Source organism: Diadema setosum, chromosome 4, assembly GCF_964275005.1.
Source record: "Diadema setosum chromosome 4, eeDiaSeto1, whole genome shotgun sequence".
Lineage (NCBI taxonomy): Eukaryota > Metazoa > Echinodermata > Echinoidea > Diadematoida > Diadematidae > Diadema > Diadema setosum.
In genome coordinates, this window is record NC_092688.1 from 45211711 (window position 1) to 45232738 (window position 21028).

Here is a 21028-nt window from a genome sequence, read left to right on the forward strand (position 1 = left end):
CACACACACACACTTTTGGCTCTTTAAAAAAAAAATCGTATTAAAAAAAAAAATAAAAATCGGGAAAAAAATCGGAAAAATAATCACAACACCACCCATGATTTCAAATTCCAAAGATTCCGCCTTTAGATTCTTCTAAGCGGGGGGGGGGGGGGGGGGGGGGCTTGACCTTGACACCACCCCCCCCCCCCCCGGTCTCACAGCCCCCCAAACTGAAAAACGTTCCGCGGCCCCTGTGTGTGTCTGCCTGTCTGTCTTTGTCTCTGATGTGTAGATTCAAATGCTGACGACATGCATTTTCAACCATCAGGCAACATATCCATACTATCAAAACCACAGGTGAGTCATTGCAAAACTGAAAACATGAATAATCTTCTTCTCACCTTCCATTCTCACAAGAACATTCGTGGAGTCGTTACAATGTACACAAACCACACATAAATTTCCCATCAGAGGTTATCGTGCAGTCATATTTCTCTATTTATTTACAAAACATCCGATCAAGAATCCTCTCTGAGAAAATTCACGACAGAGGTAATTTGAACATTGCTAAGAAACCGAAGACACGAGTCGAGGAAGAATGATAAGACATCGTGGACAACCAGGGCAGCGTTTCACTAAAATCCTAAGTTGATGATTGGTTGTTGCCTATATTGCTGCCATGGAAACAGAAGGTGTGGCACCTTGCATTGCTTATACGCACTTTAAAAACAAGGCATTTAGTTAGACCTGGAAAGACGGTTATGAATATTGTGCTTAGGGGACGGAAACTGATTTACACAAGTCCAATTTACACGAGAGTCACATCAAAATAACATCACTACAAAGTAAACGCATCAGCCCAACATGTATTTTGTGAGCACCCCCTCCCCAGGGTTTTCACATTTCTCTTCAGTATTCTTTCTCCCTTAGGATAGTTCAACAAAGTGATGAATGGATCGCATGTTATTGTGCTTCGCCACAGGAAAGATTGCTAGAGAATGGAAAACAGTGAAAGCGAGGATTAAATGGGGGTTATCGATTCTACAAAGACGGAGCGTGAAGGGGTGGAAGAAAGGCATAGAAATTCGTCATCACGTCACGGTTTGACTCTCAAACTTGACACACCAGAAATAGTTCCAAGCAAAGAGGATGACCTCACGCCTTAATTTAAGAGAATAACAATGGGCTGGAGTGGGTGATTATCCTCAGTTGTTAACGGATGAAGCTGGAAAATACACAAAGCTTTTGAATTCGGAACAGGTTTGTTTTAACGCAGGGTTGGATGAGAGGGTAGAGGCGAGGTCGTGTTGTCATTCCCCAACAATGACGTCATTTCCGGCGTATAAATATCAACAGTGGAGGCCGCTCAGAAGAAGTCGTTGTCGGGGAGGTGGAATAGACCTGTGTTGTTGTGCTGGAGGTGAAAGTGCCGATTAAGGAAGGTGTGCGGGTGATGACAGGTAAAATGAAAGTAAGAGCATAGTGACTGAATACAAAGAGAAAGGAAGGATTCATGGCATTGAGGCAAAAGTTTAAACACACATCTACATCCTTGTAGAAATATAAACAGGCAAATAGACAGAGAATTAGATAGCTAGGTATAAATAGATAGATTGATAGACAGATAGATAGATAGGTAAATAGATAGATACATACATACATACATACATACATACATACATACATACATACATACATGATACATAAATCAATCAATCAATCAATCAATCAAAAGAAAGACAGATATGAATGGATGGGTAGATAATGGGTGGGTTAAAGTAGGGAGGTGGTCCCTCCCTTGTTAAAGATTGATAAACACGGAGAACATTATGGCGCAATGCACAAGGTCTGTGTTTACTGAAATTAAAAGGCAATGGGACTATAGATATTCTTGGCAAATGAAAATGTGCAGTCAGTAAATACTAAGAAGGTGGAAGGAAATGGTTATACGCAGTGTGGTTTTGTTTTGTTTTGTTGTTGTTTTTTTATAGCAAAACAAATCAAAAAGCAAGTAGGCCTACTGATCAAAGAATCAATATAGTCACAGAGTGTTAGCTCAAACATTGCCAACATTTTGAAAACGAAACTAAACAAAAACAACCAAATGTCAAGAGGTGAATACTTGGCTTTCAGGAAGAAACATAAATTTTTGGCATGGTGGTATCCGCAAAGGCGTACATACGAGGAAATACACACACGGACTTTGAGAATGAACATGTATGGCGACAAGAGGTCAGGCACAACTTTGGACGGTGTTAAAAAGTGTTGCCAAGGGGATGTCAGATATCAGTACACAGAGTAAAGAAATGAGGTTTGCCCATGAGGAAGACCTGAATGCTCAATATCATTCGAGTGTGATTTGGTATTCTTTAAATATCCTCTCAGAAGTACTTTTTCTAACATTTTCTTTCTATCTAACATTTTTTTTCTAATAATTTTTCCCAATACAATGTATTTCCTTCTTTTGCACATTAGATTATCTCGAAATACATGGGGGAAATGTTGCTACACATTTCAACTCTGGAGGTTAGGATTACAAAGGGCGTAATATACCAGCAATGTCCCTAAAATGATCAATTCAGCAGCCACCTGTTAACTTCATACATTTTGACAGTTTTCATAACAGTATACATACATTAACGCTCTTTTGGCCTCCAACTAACATTACAATATCATTTTGATATTTCACTCTCTCCATGGTAAATTGAGTAAACAACAATCGAGCTATACAATCAAGTTTCAATCGAGTTTCCTAAGCTGGCCACGTCCAAAGCAAAATAGGACTGAAGGCGTCGCTAAGCTGGCCACGTCCAAAGCAAAATAGGACTGAAGGCGTCGGACCCTGGAAGGCAAAGAGAGATTTCAAATTTCATCACAACTGAAACTTGACTGCATGACCGTGGTATCATAGTTTCCTTTTCAGCAAGCGCTGGACATAGCTCGTTTTCATTTATGGTGTTGTTTGGTTTCAGGCGTAAATTCTATTTTAAGACTTGGATGGGAAAGGGTGCACAAGATTTTTCTCCGTCCCAACACAAAGTCATATCTTTCCCAGGATAAGCGGTGTTTGCAGTGTGCGTTGCCGTCTCCGATCAATTAGATACCAATAGCCAGCAACATAACATGTTTGAGCTTTGGATTTAGCCCTCCTTTATGACTCAAAGGCATTCATCAAACACGAGGAAAGTAAAAAGGTGGGCTGTTAAACCCATAAAATCCTGTGGTGATTTTGCTGCAGAAATCATCATCATCCTGTCATCATCAAATTGGCAACTACAAATTTCACTGCATATCTTATTTCGCAGAGAGCATTGATGAAACTGGTAACATTCATTAAATCTGCACAAAATCAGATTTTGGGGGGCATAAATTGCCAATTTGACAGGAAAAGAACAACCTACTGAAACAATCCAAAATATTAGCAATTTAAGAATCAGTTGTAACTTTAATTCTTACTGAGCAAATTACTCCCAATAACAATTCACAAAATACATGTACAGCGTACAAAGGAGAGGGGCTCTCGTAGAAAACAACTATGAATCCCGATGATGCAAAGCCCTGGATACATTCATGATCGTTCATGGAAATGTATAAATCACAGCATGATTGACATATCATACAGACAAAAAAGCAAAGTGACAATTCATGTTTTCTGGAGAAAGAGGTGCAGGAACGTTCTTAATGGCATATCTCCTGTACAAATACATTATCTGTGATAACATCACCATCTATCACCCCCTCCATGTACAATACAATACAGTATGATGGAATCAGCTGTATACATTACAAAAAATTCTTCAATGCCCCCATCCAAGCAGATCCCACAGATCACAGATTTGTTTGACAGAGTCTACTGAAGCGTGAAGCAATGAAGTAAATTTGGCTGTACTGAAATAAACGTTATTCACCGAGGCCTTCAACTCTGTATACTGGCAGGCATATGCAAGTGAGGATGAGGAAGACAACCACCCCACCCCCATCTCCATGACAAAACACAATGACATCACAAGAAAATGAAGAGCAATGCAATCAAATTCTGGGGATCACAGATTAGGAAGTAAAACCAAACAAGCACAACAAACAAATGATTCTCGAAATGACTGTACTACCTTGGATACTAAATTCTGCCTGAGTGTTAAATTAAAATCATCATATGTTTTCATGCTGGGAATCTTCTTGGCAAAGCAAGAAATAACACAAACAAATAAAACAAAAGAAAACAAGAACAAAAAATAAATGCAAATAAACCAACAAAGTTTCAACAGCTGAGAAATTGATTTCTGCTGACACTAATTTCTAACCAATCATATCACATTTTGATCAACTTTTTCTAAAGTAGGCTACAAGAATGTGCTATAGAATTTCCTTTCGCCTATTTTTTAATCATTTTGTTTTTCCCAGGAAGTTGCAGCTTTTTCTTTGATTTCTACACAAAATATGTGCATTACCTCCAAGTACAGAAATTTGAGGCTTTAGTACGGAAAGTTTTGCACATAAAGAAACCATGCACATGAAACAAGAAATGTCTAAATATTTTCATAAGCATAATGTGTGGACTCAGGGATTGATTCATATGGAACATGAACTCGAGTAAAGGAAAGGTATCCATTAATATTCCAACAAAAGGAGAAAACCTACACCATGTAATCGAATTAAGTTCTCTTCCAAAATTGTACAAGTATGTGGCAAGAAATGACATAACAAAATACACGACTTAAGGATTTGACTAAGCATCAAAGTGTTACTGAAGCAATATTTGTACAAAGCAAAGGTTCTACCAAAAAAATAAATAAAAAAGATGAAACAAAACGATTGTATTCTCATGAATGCCATAAATATGAATAAACAAAACCTTGAAATCACAGTCGTGATTTTGATAGTGTTGTTAGTTGTCATGGGATTTAAAAAGAATAGAAATATGAATGCCTACATATCAAAATAGGAGCATTCACATATTGTGTGGGCATGAGTCCGTGTGGTGTGTTTGAGGCTGGGTAAACGTGTATGCACGTGTGTAGAAATATGAGGCTTTCTGTTGGCGTTTGTGTTTACTGACATAAAGTGTTTGAAAGCATAGCACATGTATGTCAGTCTGTCTGTTCGTTAACCATGTATCTACCATGACTGATGAGTAGACAAGCCATACAGCTCATCTTTATAAACTCCACAGTACTGTAAAAATGGAAATTTTTCACACATACTGCGCAAATGGAAACACGCAAATAAAAGCATGCAAATTGTTGGCATTTTCTATGTAACACTGCTTCATACTATGGTTTCGCGGAATTAAAAAACAATATGTGAAATTCATCTTACCCAGCCAAGCACACAAAAAAAATACCTGTGCAAAAATGTCTACTTTAACAGTAATCTAGAGTTACGACAGTTGTTATAAGCTACTGAAATCCTTGCATCTGATTGGCTGAGAGCGAACTTGTCATAGAAATGTGGCCATTGTTACTGCTAACAAGTTTTATGAAACAGGACCCAGGATGCAAATGGGGCAGGTATACACAATTCCACTATGAACAATAGGTCTTTTGCCACAATGAGAAACATCATGCAGTTGCTTGAAAGGCTCAACAATGACCAAAGATTAGTTCCATGACCACTTCATGAAATAGAACAATTCATGTGTCTAGACTGCATATAAAAATAGATATAAATAATTCTTATGGTGTACTGAAAATAAACAACATCAAGTCAGTTGCAGTACCGGTAGATCTATTCTCCACCATGAACAACAGGTCTATTATAACCAGGATGAGAAACATCATGCTTGCAAAGCTTAACAATGACATGAGACCAGTTCCTGAAACACTTCACAGAATACAACAATTCTTGCACCTAGACCGCATATAAAAATAGATATAAATTACTACTATGGTGTACTTAGAATCGATAACATCGAGTCAGTCGCAGCAGATGCATGCTACAGGACTGGCTCGGATTGGTCTAAAGTATGTACACACGAACGACAGTGAAATAATTTATGGATTTGAGGATACTGCGGCCGAGTTTGCTGCCACCTCTGCCCTCTTGATTTCCGTCGTGATCTGTGTCAGGTCCATGATGAACATTTGGATCTGAAAGGGAAAAAAGAATACATATATATAATATATTTTCTTTTTTACATGAATGACTGTTAGATTAATAACATGTTCACAGTGGTGGATCCAGAAATTCAGTAAAGGGGTGCTTTTACAAAATGAAAGGGGGCGCACGCACCTCCCCATCTTTTTTGAATTTTTGAATTTCTTTTGTTTAAACAAAAAATAAGGGGGTGCATGCCTGGCGCGCCCCCGCCTGGATCCGCCACTGTGTTCAGCAACTGCCGGGGGGGGGGGGGGGGGGGGGGGGGGGGGACATTATTTTCTATACTTACTACCACACAGGCAGTTTGTCCAGCAGCGCACAATAATTCTTTTATTTTGTTGCCATAATAATATGACAGCCTTGAGTCTGTATGTGTGTCTTTGAACATTTCGGGTGCACTCATGAATGACTACAAAAAGGTGTGCAGATTTGATTTACAGTCGAATCAAAGAAATTTGATGAGGATAATACAGGATATAATTGTAACAGAGCACTAATACATAAAGAAAGTCTAATAAAACAGGAGGCTTGACTTGTTAAAGGTCAAAGGTCACCGTGAGACAGCTGACAACACAGACCTGATCCAGACCAAAGAAAGACTGGACACAGACATATCAAAGTGAGTGGTTTGAAATGAAGAGAGATGGGTAGGCATGTAGAATCAACATGGAATTTTATCTCATCTACTCCAAGACCACTTGAATTAGATATAACCTGTGCAAATAATACAGGTAAAGTTTAACTAAACTTATGACACTCACACAGTGCATGACATAGTATTCACATTAGGGTTGCTGCATTGGTGCAGTAATTTTCTTTTACTGTTACCTCTTTGGTGCTTGTTTGTTTGGATTGTTTTTTGTTCTTTCACATTCAAGTGTGACAGTTGAGTACCCAAAGGGACTTTCCCTCGTGAAACCCTGGGCAACGTGAGTACAACTTTCAACACCTGTGGTAAACTCTGGCCTTGGGACATGACGTATGCTTACAGTTCTACCCTCTGGTCGTCAACAAAGTCTAATAGTAGATGCAATGGACCAAGTATTACACTATTGTGTGATTCAGTAGCATTGTGGGGGAAGAGTGGTACAGTTCATACAAGGGAGCTGTGCAGACTGGAGCCTAAAGAACTGTGTCTGTGAAGCAAAATCTTTAGAAAAAAAAAATCATCAAAAAAAGAGGGGTTGCAAGTTACCTCCCATATGTAGACTTCACTTTGATGAAATACTTTACAAACTCTCATTATATACCTGTTGTTACTCAGTGACAAAGCATTGTTGCAACAGGGCTGGTGTTGTTACAGTAATTTGCAAATTATGATTTCTTTTCTTTTTTTAACAATAAGTTTAATATTGGCAGGTCATCCACATATTAAAAAAAAAAAAAAAGAAGTTAATCTGAGGTGTTGCCATCCACATATTAAAAAAACCCTCAGGTGTTGCCTTGCCAAGTATCAACTAATCTAAAACTGATACCAGGCCCATTAATATGATAAAGAGGAGTGGGTTCTATGAACTCTCTTTAACAGGTACTAGAAAGTACATGTAGTTTCAATACTCTAGTAAATGAGGTAATCTCAATTTATGTAGCTACAAGCATCTAGAAATAGATATACAGCTAAATATTGACTATTGATGATGAGAGTAACAGCAAATTACTCCGATTAGCACGCCTTTCTTTTAATTAATTGCCCAGTGTTCACTATCCTTTGTTTTACAATGTACTTGCTTTCATTATGACGTCTGAGCACACAAGCTAACCCCTTCACATGTAATACGCCGAGTAACGACATGGCGTCCAATTTAACAGTTGGCCAGACTCTCTTAATATACGGCACTGATACGAGCCTGCCCACAACAGTGACTAATTAAAGAAAATGATATGATATGGCAAGATATCCACGAAGCCGATTGGACATTGCTATTGTAAGTATTGCAAGAGTAGGTTTCGATAAAAGCCCTCTGCAAAAAGGTTTCACACCGAATATAATTCAACTAGGCTTTTCATTTGGAATATCCCTTCTCATTCCCCTCCCCACTTTCACTTTTTGCTGATTACAGTTGTTACATAAATACAATTGGTTCAACTTTCCCTGCCCACCCGCCACCGCCCCCCCCCCCCAAAAAAAAAAACAAGGAAAAGTAGAAATTACGCGGTGCGTAACATATGTCCCCGCCGGAAGTAGCATTTTGTAACAAAATGTGCAATATAGGTAAAAAATCAAGGTCAAAGGTCAAAGAAGTCAAAGGTCAAAATTCTGTGTAGAAGTTTTGAAGCCCTCACCTAGTGCCATCACATAAAGCAAATGGAATCGAAATTGGGTTAGAAATGGCGAAGGAGTAGCATTCTGTAGCAAAATGCACAATATAGGTCAAAAATCAAGGTCAAAGGTCAAAGAAGTCAAAGGTCAAAATTCTGTGTAGAAGTTTTGAAGCCCTCAACTAGTGCCATCATATAAAGCAAACGGAATTGAAATCGGGTTAAAAATGGCGAAGGAGTAGCATTTCGTAGCAAAATGTACAATATAGGTAAAAAATCAAGGTCAAAGGTCAAAGAAGTCAAAGGTCAAAATTCTGTGTAGAAGTTTTCAAGCCCTCACCTAGTGCCATCACATAAAGCAAACGGAATCGAAATCGGGTTAGAAATGGCGAAGGAGTAGCATTTTGTAGCAAAATGTACAATATAGGTCAAAAAATCAAGGTCAAAGGTCAAAGAAGTCAAAGGTCAAAATTCTGTGTAGAAGTTTTGAAGCCCTCACCTAGTGCCATCACATAAAACAAACGGAATCGAAATCGGGTTAGAAATGGCGAAGGAGTAGCATTTTGTAGCAAAATGTACAATATAGGTCAAAGGTCAAGGTCAAAGGTCACGACTGAAATTCTGTGTAGAAGTTTCAAAGCTCCCATGTAGTGCTATCATATAAAGCAAACAGAATCAAAATTGGCTCATAAATGACTGAGAAGTAGCAAATTGAAGATTTTGATCACACACGGACGCACACACGGACACACGGACACACGGACGGACGGACACACGGACGGACGGACACACGGACACACACACGTACGGAGCCCGTTTCATAGTCCCCTGCTCGAACTCGTTCGGCGGGGACAAAAATGTCAGAGACGCCTTAAAAGACTAACTCAATCAGAGTGACCTAGCAGTTCGAAAGAGGGCCATCTTCAACACTCATATTCTCCACCATTTGCTCACGCTTTACTGTCCACATTTTTGTCACAATATGAAAAGGGCTCTTGCCACAACAAACTCTTTATCACCATTTTATGGGATCATTTAGTGAGGTTCTCAGAAAACCCATTCCCATGAAAGGAATCTACACTAATCAGAGAGTTCACAACCAGAAAAATAAATCTTTGCACTAGTAAATGAGGAAATAAAGTCACATTCAAACCAGTTCCAGACTGCTTAACCATGAAAAGCTATTGGGGCATGCACTTTGAGCAAACTCAATGAGCTGAAAATCAATTCTTGATATTACGATAGCTGCATTTATGTTGTGTTCATGACTTCTGTCGAAACAGTGAGTGCTTTTTTTCCTGTATTATTCCTATCTTCTACGTACTGTTCTTAATGCATTCTCCACATCTTTTTTTTTTTCTACCAGATTTTATGGAAATAAATAAAATGAAATGAATGAAAGAAGAAACGCATACCTTTGTTAGTTGCTCTAATGTGTTGTCTGTTCCAGATGATGTCTTGGAGTGTCGGTTTACAAGTTGGAAGAGATTATGTGTGGCCCTGAAGAAAGAAACACATATGTATAAAATGTTTTCATAGAGCAATTAAAGAATGGTAGGCCTGCAGACCACAGAAGAGGAATCGGTGTATGGGGATAATTCTATCGAAACTAGATCATTTCAACATCAACACAGTCTGACACTGCCTCAGCAGTGTGTACAAACTCACCTAACTGGACAGACAATATGCAGCAGCTATTGTACATTATGCAACATTTAGACAGTTTCAATGGCGAGAAAATTCTGCACAGATAATTCATCTATCGCTAAACTACATGTAGTATACACATTTTTCTTAAAGATATCACTAAGTGAAGCATGCTTCCATTCACTGGAATCACTTGTTAGCAAACAGTGGTAGAAGGTACATGTACATGGATGCACTGGTTTATTTCTTGCTCATGTCAAATGAGTCTAAGATGGTTTCCAAATGCTATTAAAGGTTACACAGATTTCATTAACAGACCAAAGTTTTAAAAATGATTTAAAAAAAAATAAATGTGTCTGAATGAAAATAAAATCTATCAATATATGCAGTCTCACATACTAATATCACTGTTAGAAGATCTCAGGGAACTTGATAAGTTGATAGTTATGTGGGTTTTCATTGTAATCTTCCTGAACTATGGCTGAATAAGAATATCCCACAGTTCAACTATAAACTTCTGTGTTTCTTCAAAGCAACCATTCATTACAACAAGCACAGCGCCTACCAGAAATGTTTTTCAGACATAGATTTCTACTACGGCTAATGGCCAATGAGTCACAGGCCAGGGATTCTGACATGTACTTACATTTTTATTCTACCAAGGAGGAGGGTCTTCTTTGCTGCTGTATTCTTGATGTGGGTCCATACTGATTCCCTATGAATGGAGCAAAGAGGAAGAATAGAATATATAAATTCTGTGATAGTTGTAGTCGTGACATTAATCAATAAGTTGAGTACAGCTCACACACTAACAGTATGCTTGTGTTGGATTTTCCAATTTGGTGAATATCATACTTCACACTCGAACACACTGCACTACAATCCTGCATGAAGCATGCAAATGACATGTATTGATATTTGTATATTTTAGTTTTGCATTCAATAATGCTATATGCTAGTGAAATTATGAATGGCATATACCTGTTTTATTGCTCCAACAACATAATCTATCATCCCAAATACAAAACAAAAGTTTATATATGGGCCATGACGCAAGAAAAGGGCCCTTAGGGCATAAAATACCAAAAATGAGTTTTCACCTCCACATTGTAGAATGAACTCCGACATTTTTAGATATGCAAACCGTTTTCTGAAATTCCACTCCTAAATGCCCAAATTATGACATTTAAAAAAGCATGTTTTGTCCAAATCCTACCATTTTTTGATGCGTCTATGCATGTGCGTGCAGCTAGCTAGCTGATCTTTGTCAAACTTTTGCGCCGTTTTATGGCGTTTGTGCGCAACAGCATTAAGGGCCCTTCTCTCGCGTCACGGCCCATACAACTATAAATGACGTTTCAACTCTTGTTGCAGCAGTTATTTCCAAACACAGTGATTTCCCAGCACAAGATACAGAGAAAAAAAAATTAGAACTGTTGTCACAACAAGTCAAGTGCTACATATGCAAGGATTGCCTACCTGAGTACCACTACAACATATCAAAAAAACTAAAAATCTTGCCATCATTGATTCAACAGTTGATCTCAAGAGACAAATAAATTGCTTACCATTTGACCGCTTCACTCTGTGCCTTGTCCAGCTGGGTCTGTAACACGGCAAGCTGGTTGTTGTAGTGCAAAATCTCGTTGTTCTTCTCCTCTGTGAACTTGCCCAATCTCCCTTTCTCCTTCTCCACTGCGTCCTGCGTCCTGTTGGCTTTCTCTACAAGATCCTGGGTTCCACAGAGCATCAAAATACAGAGCTTAGAGCAGGCATTTCACAAGGACAATAAAGAAGCTGGGGGAGGGTAGAGCGAGATCGTTATAGAGAAGTAACACACCATTGACTGTATCAAGTATTGACTGTGCAAAGTATGCACATACATATTTCTTACAGATCATAGTCAAAGATAAACACATACTGTAAAAGTGGAAATTTTTGCAGTGTTGAAATTTTCATGCATTTCTCGCAACTACAAACTAGCATGAAAATAAAAGCACAAGAACATTTTTGTTTGTCATATGTTACATTACTTGATGTCTTGATTCCGTGGAATCAAAAACATGCGAAACTCTTCTAACCCGACTGAGCGCAAAAAATCAGTCTTGCGAAAATATCCACACTTTTACAGTAATCACAGAAATGAATATTGATTGTATCATGCACTGAATGTGCAAAGTATGCAAATACATACCATGTATTTCAAACAGATCAAAGTCAAAGATAAACACATAAATACAAAGATAAATAGAGCTATGTATGCTGTTTGTTATGATTGTAAATATGAAAGTAAAATTCCCTTGTAAGGATCATGATAGCATTGATTACATGGTGTGTTGAGCACTGTAGTCCAGTCAATGTAAAACTTTATTCATTCTCCATAGGTCTACATAGGAATATAATGTTTGAAAGAAAACCTTTGAGTATTTTGGCCTGAACTATATAACTCATAGTGTACATGAATCATCTACCACTCACATTATCAGTTTTGTTTTGTAATAATTTTGCAATGAAACACTTTTACGATATCTGAATTCTGAAGAAGAGACACTTATTATGCAAGATTTTGTAGCTCCTCCTCTTTTCCTTCTTCTTCTTCTTTCTTTTAACATCTTAATCAAACGGTGATTGGTGCATGGGTGCATGCTGTTCTGGGCTAACAAGGAAAGAGGGTATTCATATGTCTTGCGATCGTTTTTCAGCCTTGGTCATAATGCATACCAATTTGCAAATTCTTTAGCAACAATCATCAAAGATGCTCATGGTCCACTGGCCGTTACATGAGTGATGCCATGGCGGATGACAATGATTTAACAGCTTCAAGTCGTCACAGTTCCAGCGTGTAGATAAACGTGCAGCCTACAAGAACATGGGCTAAAAGAGTTCACAAAGCAACGTTTTTGTTTTGGGGGGTTTTATTCACCAAAGAAACCTGGCATCCCTGCAGTATTACCATGCAACAACCATCATCATCACTACTCTCTTCCTCACCCTGTGAGTGGCGACCAGCGTCTCGTGGCGGGCGATGACCTCCCTGATCTCGTGGAACTCTTCGGCCGACTCCAGGGTCCTCTCCAGGAAGCGGTGGAAGAGGCGGTGCTTGTTGAGCCGCTGCAGCAGCCGGTCTTTCTGGTTCTGTAGCTCTCTCTTCTCTTCCAGCAACCTGCAGGACAGCAAAACACAACATGGGACAAGGATCTAGTGATTGCCAATTAATGTTCCCAACTTGATAAGAACTGCAATGATCAGTTACAAGAAAACTACAGGAAGCAGAACATATCATCACACTTGCTAATAGTTTGAAATGAAGAAAAAGGATACTACTGTTAATCTGCAACAGATATTTGTAGTACATGTATACTGTAAAACCTTAACTGTCTGCATGCATTTTAATTTTGTAAATTTCACGAACAAAGATATGCAAATTTAAAATGCATGTGAAAGTTCTTGTGCACTATTTGCATTGCATGCCAGTGGTAATTCGTGAAAATGTCATGCTAAAAAAAAAAAATAAAAAAAAAAAGGTTGTCAACTCCAATTCACGAGAATTTCATGCCACAAAAATATTGTGCTTTACAGTAACTTTAACATATAGTGTAGTCAGTACACATCAGTCATTCTACTTATGATGCAGTGCAGACAATTTGACAACATAAAGCAGTAGTCCACATCACTAGATTCTTTGCAGTTGCAAAGGAAAATACAGAGACTATGAAGTTGGTGATTTCAAATCTTTACTAAAACATCTTTTTTACCTTGAGATTTCCTTCTCTTTTGATCTCTTCAGATCCTTCTCGTCATGTGCTTTCTTTACTGCTCTTGCTCTCTTCGAATCATTTTCCTGAAGTGGGAAACAAGAGGATGAATTTTTGATGAGTGTTGATGATCCTACAAACACCAGTATTGTGATAAACTTTTCAAAACTGACAGATACATTGGTCAAACATCAGATCTTTGTTTTTCCTCCATTAGATTTTGTATCTTCTCTCCATTCTATTTACAGAACGTGTGGGCATATATCATGACATGAATAACATCATGTTTGTACTGATGATGACACTGGCAATATTGTTCTGTCAACGATCTTACATATAAGTCAAATGAAGTCATTGACATTATAGAACATACATTTAGAATTGATTGCAATCAAACATACTTTGAAAGACTTTTGAAGAAATTCACAGGTGAAATGTTTGAAGTGCACTTTACAGCCTGTTGAAACTGAGATACTTGACCATATTCAAAAATGCTACAAAAAAGACAAACAAAATATAAGTCCATTTTTAAACACGCGTATTCAATAAATTATCAGATCCACAGAACAAATAGCATGTCTTCAATTTTGCAATATGAACTCTAAAGGTAAAACAAAATCACAGACAACAGTTTAACTGTAGATCTACATCACATCTTTTAGTCTCACACACACTATACAATCACCCCATCAAGAACAGATCAGAATCAACTCCTGCTGCTACAAAACCTTAAAAATGTACAATTAATTGTTTGATGCAACAATCACAACTGCTACAACACTAAAAACAATGCTCAAAGCTATTCAGTTGAGCCAGTTGCCATAAATTACTTGCAACTGCTATTAAATCTACACATACATGCTTTGAGAAACAGGGGCCTCAAATCATAGTTGTTGTTCCCTTACCTTGAGGAATTTGTCAAACTTGAGGAGAGATTCTTTGAGTTGATATTCTTTGCGCTCCAGCTCCTCTCTCCTCTGTTGCAAACTCTCCATCTTCATTTGGAATTCCTGGTCGGCATGGAAACAAGGGATAGCATCATGTCTGTACTGAACTGAGTTGTTTAACATATGGATAGATAAAAGAGTCCACTGACTGATTGAAATGCTAGTTGTTCAAATCATTACCCTTCATTGCAACACAGGAGGGTAAGACTGACATATTACTAGTACTTCATGTTATATCTCTGTCTACTTTATAGATGAATTCTGTGAAACAAAATCTGAGTGAGTTAATAGAGGCTTCTCACAAAGCACACAATTTTCTATGAATTCACAATTAAATAATTTCCATATACAGTGTAGGCTAACATAGATCCACGTTACTGCGTCGCTTTGCAATAGCCATTGAAAGTTGAGCACACATTTTAGCTTTATGTTCTGCTAGGCAACATGACTGAGCAGAAGAAAAATCCATTATTTTGCACTAACACAATTTTGAGCTATCAGACAGATTTGCTTCTGAAGTTGCTACTGGAGCTTTGATGCTGGAATGCAAATTCTGTGTGACAGGTAGAATGTACAGTAAATTATAATATCTGGACTGCACTCCTACCTCTTTCTGGGCTGCTAAAGCCTGCTCCACCTCGGACATCTCTCTCCTCTTCTCCAGTAGTCTGGTGGCCGGTGTGAGGTGGTCATCCTCACGCTCTGGCATCTTTCTACAGATACAGCAATGAAAGCGAGCATGAAGGAAGAGAAAATGGATGTTTGTACAACCTCGCAGCAAACAGCAATTCACTGTAAAATATACACAACTAGACCTAGAAGGAAAAAAAATATTGAGGGATGATTGGTACACAGTAGATCTATTCCAGTAATATACACAGTACATTTCTTAACAGTGATTTAAACATTAATATGTCAGCTCAGTCAGGCAGATGCGATAAGATGCACCCAGCATTTCCTGATTTACTTACCTAATTAGCATCACAAGTTTTGTCTTTACGATTATGAATTTGTCACTACACTTTCTAGATCAGGATTCTTATTTTCTTGTATGTTAGTCTAGAACCACCCATGTCTTGACACTCTATCTGTACAAAAAGTCTTGTGTAAACCAATTATATGTCCATTATTAATGCACAATGACGACTAGATTAGAGTAAAAGGGGTCTACTCAGTCTTAACAACTGTTTCCACTTTTACCACACATGTGAGTGTGTAGCCTTGCCATTCTCCAAAAAATGCAATATCTTCTCTAAGTTCTAACACAGGTTAGACCACATCTAAATAACATCTCTAGTAGTAGCTCTAGTAGAATCTACTTTCATGGTACCTAACTGCGACCAGCAGCCCTATACGCATAGCGTAATGGGGCTGCGGACTCTAGCATTCAGGATCATACACATGACAGAGTAGTATCGCGGACAAATATCAACTTAAAATCGAAAAATTTCTTCAATTTGAAGACTTACCAGTAAAGTTGAAGTATTGACAACAGGATTCGTGCAACGTTTGGTTCTGCCAATTGTGGCAATAGGTCTACATAGTCCCTTTCTGTCTGAATTGATGACTTAATGTGACTCAGTCGAGAGGAACCTGGGAGAGTTACACTGAATTGATGGCCAGCGCATGCGCACACATCACTTGTGCAGAAATTTCAAATCCATTGACTGGATAAGATGTCTGCGTGCGCATGCGCTGGCCGTCAATTCAGTGTAGCTCTCCCAAGTTCCTCTCGACCGAGTCACATTAAGTCATCAATTCGAACAGAAAGGGACTAGGTAGAAAATCTAGTTCTAACGTCAATGACGGTATGGTCGCCACTTGTGTGTAATTCCTATGCACTTCCGGGTTGGCGAACTAATATCGCCACCCATAGCCTCCCACATTAGCGTGTGTGTTATACACACACTTCAATGAAGGATGCATCGTCCGTCACCGCGTTTGAAAACCTCCCATAGCCTGCCACCTGAAATCCATTCTAAATCAAAAACATCCTCACATTAAAAATGGTTTTATCACCTCTTATATGGTAAAATATATTTTGATTACAATTATTTGTGTTTTTACGGAGGAAAAAGGTGAATTACGAATGTATTTTGAGAGTGATGAAAATCCTTCGCCCAAGCTGATCTCCAATCGCGGCGCGTGTTACATGCGATGTGAATGTCTGGCGACCTTACCGCAGTGGCGACCATTCGGTAATTGACGTTATTGGCAGAACCAAACGTTGCACGTACCCTGTTACTGGTAAGTCTTCAAATTGAAGAAATTTTTCGATTTTAAGTTGATATTTGTCCGCGATGCTACTCTGCCATGATCCTGAATGCTACAGTCCGCAGCCCCATTACGCTATCCTATGCGTATGATGGGGCTGCTGGTCGCAGTTTGATGGTATTTTCTACCGTAATCATGCCTAGGTATCACTTTTAATTTTAGCTTTGCTTCATTCGTTATGTCTAACGTTACATTTCCTCTGCTCTGTTTTCCAAGTTCTAACGTTACCTAGACTTTTCTCATGGCCATGCAATTATTCTTCAAAAACGTTAGCATTAAGGTCTAGCAAAACGTTATACCGGTACGCATCTCACCATCATAGTCACACAACATTTCACAGGCACCGCAGTGACTGATATTGTAACGTATACTGTCGTAATACTTGTGTTCTAGATCCGATCCCTGGCCTTTACTATAGTTAGACGGGTGTTTACGTCAATACGTGCGTGATTACCTTATTCAAGGACACGCAAATACTTACACCAAAAGCTTATCCTCGAACGTTGTTCTGAAGTACTCCTCCAGACTAACCGCCATCTTTCCTTTATCTTGTCCTTTGTAATAATGAGAAAATTGTCCTAATTCCGACAAGTTTAGTAGCTTTAACAGCACGCCGAGGGAGCAGAAAAGAGACACGGGAAAGCTGGCCGGAAGATTGATGTTGCCTGGGTTACGTTTCTGCTCGTCAAAAGAGGGCGCGCTGGCAGAAAAGTTTTAGGAAACTGAAGTTGGATACTAAATATCTCGAAGAAGAAAATAGTGGCTATGGCACGCGCAGGAGAAACAGTACATTGCTATGGTAGCGTTAAGTCACCCAAACTTAATTGTCCAAAGTCATAAGGGATTGTCATCGCGGATTGAGAGATTCAAAGAGATTCAAATTTATTTCATTTCCATCAAATAAACAGAGAAATTATATACAATGTATATGCAGAGGATATTTGTAATTATTGCAAAATGGGATTTAACAAAGTACATGTGAAAATGAGTGACAGATGAAGAAAACACAATTGCATTTTTATAGGCCTATATATACGCATAAGTTAATTAAGGACAACAATGGTGATGTGACAATTATTTTTTTTTAATTTTCTTATGTCACCCAGAGTATGGGTATCGAAAATAAGTTAACAAACATGGTACTGAACAGATTAAATGAGTTATTACACATGAATTATATACAATACAGCTAATTGCATAGTATACAGAATGGTGCAGATATAGAAGACTCTTTGCAGTGGCGTAACTACGGGGGGGGGGGGCATGGGGGGGGCACGTGCCCCCCCCCCCCCCCCCCAATCCGCTGGTTAAAAAAAAAAAGGAAAAAAAAAAAGAAAAAAAAGAAGAAAAAAAGAAAAAAAACCCTACCAAAATGGTAATTCAAGGGTTAGTAAACTGCTTTTGAAATCGATATGAAAGGATGATCAAGAAAAAAGATATTTTTCTAAGATTTCTTTTAACCATATAATTAAAGAGGTATTATAGTGAAACATTGTTCAAAAAGCCCGGAGACGACAAAAGATTGTGATTCAGTGTGATTCCTGGTTGGCATTTTGAATACAAGCAGGATGTGCGCAGTGTACTCAGAACATCGGAATGGCAAAAAGAGTCGCTGCAATGTTGCGCAATGTGATCTTTGATAGGTTGTACACATTTGCTACCAAAGCTTGATCATTGATTTTGCAGTGTTGCTTTACATACTAGTCTATATTAAAATGCCTTGCATTGCCAATAATAAGACTTGACCTTGACTATTTCCTAACTTTTCCATCTATATGAAACACACACACTCACAAACACAAACAAATTAAGGGATGCTCTATATAAAGTGCAGATTTTGGACATCCTTCTCCCGCTTGGTCACTTCGACGCCCCCTCGCTGGTCATACCTCCCCCAATCATAAACATAAACCGACACCCTAGCTTGACTACAAGTGGCGGATCCAGGGGGCGCACCGGGCGCCCCCTCCCTCCAAAGCGAAAAAATATATATGTAGCTACAAACGACAGTTTTTGGACTGTAAAATGTCAAAATTTTCAAGCTCGCTCGCTTCGCTTGCTCACATTTAATCGTTATGCAATTCTCCTGATGCTGTTTGCGCCCGGTGCGTCCCCTCCCCTTAATTTCCAAAGCGAAAAAATATAGCTACAAACGGCAGTTTGGGGACTGTAAAATGTCAAAATTTTCAAGCTCGCTTGCTCGCATTTAATCGTTATGCAATTCTCCTGATGTTGCTGTAAGTAATTGCCAGCAGTTGCGCCCGGTGCGCCCCCTCCCCTTAATTTCCAAAGCGAAAAAAATATAGCTACAAACGGCAGTTTTGGGACTGTAAAATGTCAAAATTTTCAAGCTCGCTCGCTTCGCTCGCTCGCATTTAATCGTTATGCAATTCTCCTGATGCTGTTTGCGCCCGGTGCGTCCCCTCCCCTTAATTTCCAAAGCGAAAAAATATAGCTATAACCACAAACGGCAGTTTGGGGACTGTAAAATGTCAAAATTTTCAAGCTCGCTCGCTCGCATTTAATCGTTATGCAATTCTCCTGATGTTGCTGTAAGTAATTGCCAGCAGTTGCGCCCGGTGCGCCCCCTCCCCTTAATTTCCAAAGCGAAAAAAATATAGCTACAAACGGCAGTTTTGGGACTGTAAAATGTCAAAATTTTCAAGCTCGCTCGCTTCGCTCGCTCGCATTTAATCGTTATGCAATTCTCCTGATGTTGCTGTTAGTAATTGCCAGCAGTTGTGCCCGGTGCGCCCAGGCCCTCTCCTTAATTTCCAAAGCGAAAAAAATATAGCTAAAAACGGCAGTTTTGGGACTGTAAAATGTCAAAATTTTCAAGCTCGCTCGCTTCGCTCGATCGCATTTAATCGCTATGCAATTCTCCTGATGTTGCTGTCAGTAACTGCCAGCAGTTGCGCCCGGTGCGCCCCCTCCCCTTAATTTCCAAAGCGAAAAAATATAGCTACATCATTCAAACGGCAGTTTGGGGACTGTAAAATGTCAAAATTTTCAAGCTCGCTCGCTTTGCTCGCTCGCATTTAATCGTTATGCAATTCTCCTGATGTTGCTGTCAGTAATTGCCAGCAGTTGCGCCCGATGCGCCCCCTCCCCTTAATTTCCAAAGCGAAAAAATATACCTAAAACCGGCAGTTTTGGGAACATAAAATGTCAAAATTTTCAAGCTCGCTCGCTTCGCTCGCTCGCATTTAACCGTTATATGCCATTCTCCTGATATTACTGCCAGTATATTGCCAGCAGTTGCACCCGGTGAGTCCCCCCCCCCCCTGAATTTCCAAAGCGAAAAAATATAGCTACAAACGGCAGTTTGGGGACTGTAAAATGTCAAAATTTTCAAGCTCGCTCGCTTCGCTCGCTCGCATTTAATCGTTATGCCATTCTCGTGATATTACTGCCAGCAGTTGCGCCCGGTGCAACCCCCTTAATTTCCAAAGCAAATATATATATATATATACATACATACATATAGCTACAAACGGCAGTTTGGGGACTGTAAAATGTCAAAATTTTCAAGCTCGCTCGCTCCGCTCGCTCGCATTTAATTGTTACTTTATGCAATTCTGATGTTGCTGCCATGAGGTGCCCCCCCCCCCCAATGTCTTGACCCACGGTACGCCACTGACTCTGGGTGCAGCCTGGATCCAAGAGAGTGTTAGGCTGAGAGAGAGAGAGAGAGAGAGAGAGAGAGAGAGAAGTAGGACAAACAAAACAGTTTTAAAATAGCAGGGCAACAATAACACAGATTAAAGCAATTTCACTAATGTAAAGCAAAATATAACGGATAAATTGCATTCAACATTCAACCGCCATATAGTGGTGTCAAATTTATGTACTCTCGAACTCTAAGTCGACTGGACTAGCATGAATCGTGTCTTACTCTGAAACATAGATAGATTAACTAAAATCTACTCTCATTGGTTTATGAGGATTATATTGAGGATTGAATCATAGTAGCTCATAGCTGATACCACCGCCGGCGCCACGTTTTCAAAAGTGGGGACCCACTTCCGGGTTTCATGAGCCAACCAAAAAAAAAAAAAAAAAAAAAGG

At 39.1% G+C, this 21028-nt stretch overlaps 1 protein-coding gene across 1 annotated transcript; it reads right to left on the bottom strand.

The window, feature by feature from the left end:
* Nucleotides 1-814: 814 nt before the first annotated feature.
* Nucleotides 815-17623, bottom strand: LOC140227335 (coiled-coil domain-containing protein 42 homolog). The gene is made up of 10 exons (XM_072307751.1): nucleotides 17442-17623; nucleotides 15294-15399; nucleotides 14645-14749; nucleotides 13740-13825; nucleotides 12976-13147; nucleotides 11553-11716; nucleotides 10631-10699; nucleotides 9753-9837; nucleotides 5991-6068; nucleotides 815-1396 (listed from the first exon to the last, which is right to left on the bottom strand). Exons 1-10 carry the CDS (start codon nucleotides 17495-17497, stop codon nucleotides 1349-1351), a joined length of 969 nt encoding a protein of 322 aa, XP_072163852.1. The 5' UTR covers nucleotides 17498-17623; the 3' UTR covers nucleotides 815-1348.
* Nucleotides 17624-21028: the final 3405 nt, after the last annotated feature.

Coding starts and splice junctions, on each gene's coding strand:
- LOC140227335 (XM_072307751.1), bottom strand. CDS start 17,497: ATGGCGGTTAGTCTGGAGGAGTACTTCAGAACAACGTTCGAGGATAAG. Junction 15,400..17,441: donor TTCGAGGATAAGCTTTTGGT/GTAAGTATTTGC, acceptor CTGTATCTGTAG/AAAGATGCCAGAGCGTGAGG. Junction 11,717..12,975: donor CGCTGGTCGCCACTCACAGG/GTGAGGAAGAGA, acceptor TGTGGAACCCAG/GATCTTGTAGAGAAAGCCAA.